The 4,307-nt window shown below is 55.1% G+C and overlaps 1 protein-coding gene across 1 annotated transcript in view; it reads right to left on the minus strand.

Moving 5' to 3' along the window:
• The window catches only part of TACR2 (tachykinin receptor 2), a 13,715-nt gene extending 10,530 nt beyond the window's left edge, over positions 1-3,185 (minus strand). The window contains exon 1 of the mRNA XM_032423880.1: positions 2,794-3,185. Within this exon, the coding sequence (XP_032279771.1) occupies positions 2,794-3,185 (392 nt within the window). The remainder of the gene's footprint in view (positions 1-2,793) is intronic.
• Positions 3,186-4,307: the final 1,122 nt, after the last annotated feature.

The following is a 4,307-nucleotide window of genomic DNA, read 5'->3' on the forward strand; positions in this document are numbered from 1 at the left end:
TTTGGGGCATAGCAATACACACACTTATTTATCGACCCGCTAATAAGATCTAGCAGCAGGTCTGGAACCCACGGTAATTTTTAAGTAGTGATGGCTGTCGGCGATACTTGGAGATTTCTGCACAGCAGAGGTACCTGTGATTTCTGTCGGTGACGTCGTCCTGGGCACCGCTGGAGTCCCAGCAAAACGTGGTGTGCTGTCTCCATTTGTAACTGTGATTTTTCACCCTCACAGAAGCTCATGACCCCCGGGATTTCTGTGCACAGTTTGTGGTCACAGGTAACGTGCGTCTGGGCTAGATGATTGTTGACCCCCTCCCTCATCTCCCTGAGACACTGACCTTCTCCCATTACTGTGGCTGGGCCCTGGGCCAGCTCCACCCCTCGGCAGCCTGGACGCCGGCTGAGGGTCTCAGCGGGACAAGAGGAGAGGCCACTTTGTTCAGTGGCCCCGTCCCCACAGATGAGGCAGGTGACTATCGGGTCAACTTGGGGGCTTGGACTCCCTTGCTATTCTAGGAGGTGGGGTGGGAAAGAGGAGAGCTTTTCTTCTTACCCCATTAGCGGAGGGGCAGGTCTGGGACTTTGGATTCATACGGATCTGAATTTGAATCCTGGGGCGCCTGGGTGGCTCAGTCGTTAAGCGTCTGCCTTCGGCTCAGGTCATGGTCCCAGGGTCCTGGGATCGAGCCCCGCATCGGGCTCCCTGCTCAGCGGGAAGCCTGCTTCTCCCTCTCCCACTCCCCCTGTTTGTGTTCCCCCTCTCGCTGCGTCTCTCTCTGTCAAATAAATAAATAAAATCTTAAAAAAAAAACATTTAAATTTGAATCCTGACTTCGCTACATTCCAACAGCAGAGTCTTGAGCAAACAACCTAAGCCCCTTGAGCTTCTCTTTCCTTTTCTGTAAAGTGGGCCGACAGTCATTTGTGCCCCTATGGTTGGTTGGCCCGGTAAGGCAGTGAGATGCTTGAGAAGTGCCTGCAGGCTGTGGGGGATTAGGATTTGAAACACAGTTAGTCCCATGTATTTATTTCCTTTAAATTCACCGGAAGTGGCTTTGGTCCTAGATGACCCCTGGGCCTTCCTCTCTGGGATTGATCCGAACCTTGAGACAAGGCCAGGACAACAGGATGAGCTTGCCCTGCACAGGGGAGTTCACATCTCGGTGCTTGGGGCACAAGGGGGTGCTGACTCTGTGCGCCCTGAGTTTTTCCACAGTGTCTCTGTGAGGACCGCCCTCCTTGGGGCTCTTCACACACACCGGGCATGATCCTGCCACGGGCTTTTACTGCCTCGGTGCCCGCTCCCTGGAATGTTCTTCCCCAGAGCTAATGGGGTCCACTCTCTCTCTCTCCTCCTCCTTCCATCTTTGCTGCAAACCCACCCGGCAGAAGGGCCGATCCCACTCCCTGTCTAGCCCTACAACCTGCCTGGCCCCTTGCCCCTCCCTGATATCTTCCCACAGCACTCATGACCTCAAAATACAGCATACCATTTCTTCATGTGTTTATTATTTAAATTCTCACCAGGGCAAGCGTCTTTATCTGTTTTTCTCCCCCTTGCCCAGAACAGCATCTGTACACAGGGGGCATGGAACATCGGAATGAAGAAATGAATGGATGAGTTCTCACTATTGCCACCCTGATCTCTGAGCACCATCCTCTCTCATGTGGATTGTCACTCGGCAGCCTCCTACCTGGTCTCCTGGCTCCCACCCTGTCCTCTCAAGTCCATATGCCCCCCACCTCCCCCTTTAAAATGGAAGTTCCATGAGGCCTGATTTCAAGGACTATTTTTCCCACTGGTATATATTCCCCAGTGCTTGAAACAGAGGTTCTGGGCCCCTGGCCCTGCCCCTGACTTACTAGAAATCCTGCTTGTCTCGAGCCTCAGTTGCCCCGGGTATGAAATCAGAAGCGTTGCCTAGACAAATGGTTTTCGAACTTTTCATTTTTAACCAGTAGAAATACAGTTCTCAAATGAAATCTTCAGGAAAACTCCATAGAAATACAGCCCAGAACAGAGAAGCCAGCTGCTAGGTGTTGTTGGGCAACTGAGTGGGGATGGAGACTGGGGGGGAGGGGGACAGTGGGGACAGCAGGGCTCGTGCCGCCTCAAACCATTCTGACAAGGGGTCTGTGTCTCTGAGGGTCCCAGGCCCGTTCCATCTCCCACACGCACCTGATGTCTTTCTGTGTCCCTTTTCGTTTGCTATCTGTCTAAACCAGACTCCCCCAGGGTCACACAGTCCCCTTCTGAGTCCAAACTGTGCCCTGCCTGCCCTAACCAGCTTCAAAAGGACAGCAGATGGCTCCACTCTGATCCCTCAGCCCCCTGAGAACAGCGTCGGGAAGATAATTGGACCCATTATAATTATACGGTAACTGCATGCAGTATTAAATTCCTCCCCCCCATATCATCTATCTATCGAGGAATAGGAAAACAATATAAGCAATTTCCTTGTAATAAAAGAAAGAAAAGAAGAAAAGAGAAAAAGATCAACTCCAGAGAAGAACATTCCAGAAGGTCTCCAAACACAGCCGTTCTCTCCCTCCAGCCTTGACCAACCGTCTAGTGCCAAGTTCTCCTTATGTGTAACCTTAACTTGGCCTGCTTTGGTTCCAGAGCCCCCCGGTCTTCCAGAGGCTGACTTTTGGATTACAATCCGGCCGGGAGGCAGTTCCCTGAGATCTGCCCTTAACTTGCTGTGTGATCGCAGGCACATCGCCAGCCCTGTCTGAGCCCCAACACAGTGAAGCCGTTTCCCCCGACCCCCCACAGCCCCCCTCTTGCCTGTCAATGGCGATGGCGGTCATGGAGTAGATGCTGACGAACGTGGCCGTGATGGGGAAGAGGTTCTGGAAGTAGCAGAAGGCACGGCCGAAGTACCAGATGTTGTGGCTCGCGTAGACGAAATTGAAGGCGGCGTTGAAGGCGGCCATGCAGAGGTCAGCCAGGGCCAGGTTGACAATGAAGTAGTTGGTGACTGTGCGCATTCTCTGATGGGCCAGGATGATCCAGATGACCGTGGCATTGCCCATCACGGCCACCAACACCAGGGCCAGGTAGGCGGTGGCCCACAGGGCCAGCTGCCAGCCGGGCATGGAGAAGGCCGTGATGCCCGTGCTGTTGCTCTCAAGGCTGGACGAGGTGTTGGCGTCCGTCACAACAGCACGGGCCCCCATGGCCGCCTCCGGGGCTGGGACACGTGGCCTGACTCCTCGCTCCTCCGGAGCCCTGGTGCCCTGCCCGGATGTGCTATAGAAAAGAAATCCTCCTGGGGGCAGGAGTATGTGGGGGACAGAGGAGTGGGTGCAAAGCCAGGCACTCAGGGGAGACAGGGGGTCACTCCGAAGTCTCAAGTGAAGATGAGGTGGGCTGTGCAGAGCGCCGGGTCCAGAGCCGTTCGCCCTTCAGATTCCCATGTCCTGGCCAGACTTCTCAAATGTCTCATGGAAATCTAGAATCCAAGACACAGTTTCAGAGCAGGAAACATCCTTGCCAATCATCAGTCAACCACTTTCCTGCAGAAACGAAGAACAGATTCCAAGAGGGGACGTGCCCAGCCCAGGTCACTCGGTAAGTGGGTGACAAGCCAGGACTCAAACCCAGGTCCCTCCCTCCATTCTGCAAACGTTCTGGATCAGATGAACCCACAGCAGCAGCCTTTGGATTCCACGGGTCAACGGCTCAGTGGGCTTCGCTCCAGGCTTGGGGTGCAGGCTGGGCTGTGGTCTGGGACAGGCTCACCATTCTGCCAACTGCCAGCCCTTGGAGCCACGGCCTTCCCTGCTGCTCCCCCAGACGGGGTGGTGAGGGCCTTGGCAGAAGTGCTGCTTGCTCATGAGGTTCAGCTCTAGCTCCCGCCCCTCGTCCCACCCCCTACTTGGACGGCCCAGCCTTGCCTCTCTCGAGAAAAGGTTTCGGACTGGGTGCCAGGGCAGGAGAGACCCAGGGGAAAGAGGAGGTGGCGGGGGAGGGGGGCTGGCATGGGGCACCGTCCTGGGGTGTGGGGGTGGTGTTTACACTCGGCCAGCACGGGCCAGGGGCTACACCTAGAAAGTGATCAGGAGCACACGCTTGGGAGCCGGGCTGGGTTTGTGACTGCCTGGGTGACTCCAGGCATGCCTCTTAAGGTTATTGCCCTTTGGCTTTGTCATCTGAACAAAGATAGGACACATCAGGGGCACATCTCATGGTGTGCCTGTGAGTTTTAAATGAGATAATGCACACAGAGTCTAGTTAGCACGGGGGCTGGCACGGAAAAAGCACGACAGGGAGTTGTAGTCTCAGAGGGCCCCCCCGAC

Source organism: Phoca vitulina, unplaced genomic scaffold, assembly GCF_004348235.1.
Source record: "Phoca vitulina isolate PV1807 unplaced genomic scaffold, GSC_HSeal_1.0 scaffold29, whole genome shotgun sequence".
Classification (NCBI taxonomy): domain Eukaryota; kingdom Metazoa; phylum Chordata; class Mammalia; order Carnivora; family Phocidae; genus Phoca; species Phoca vitulina.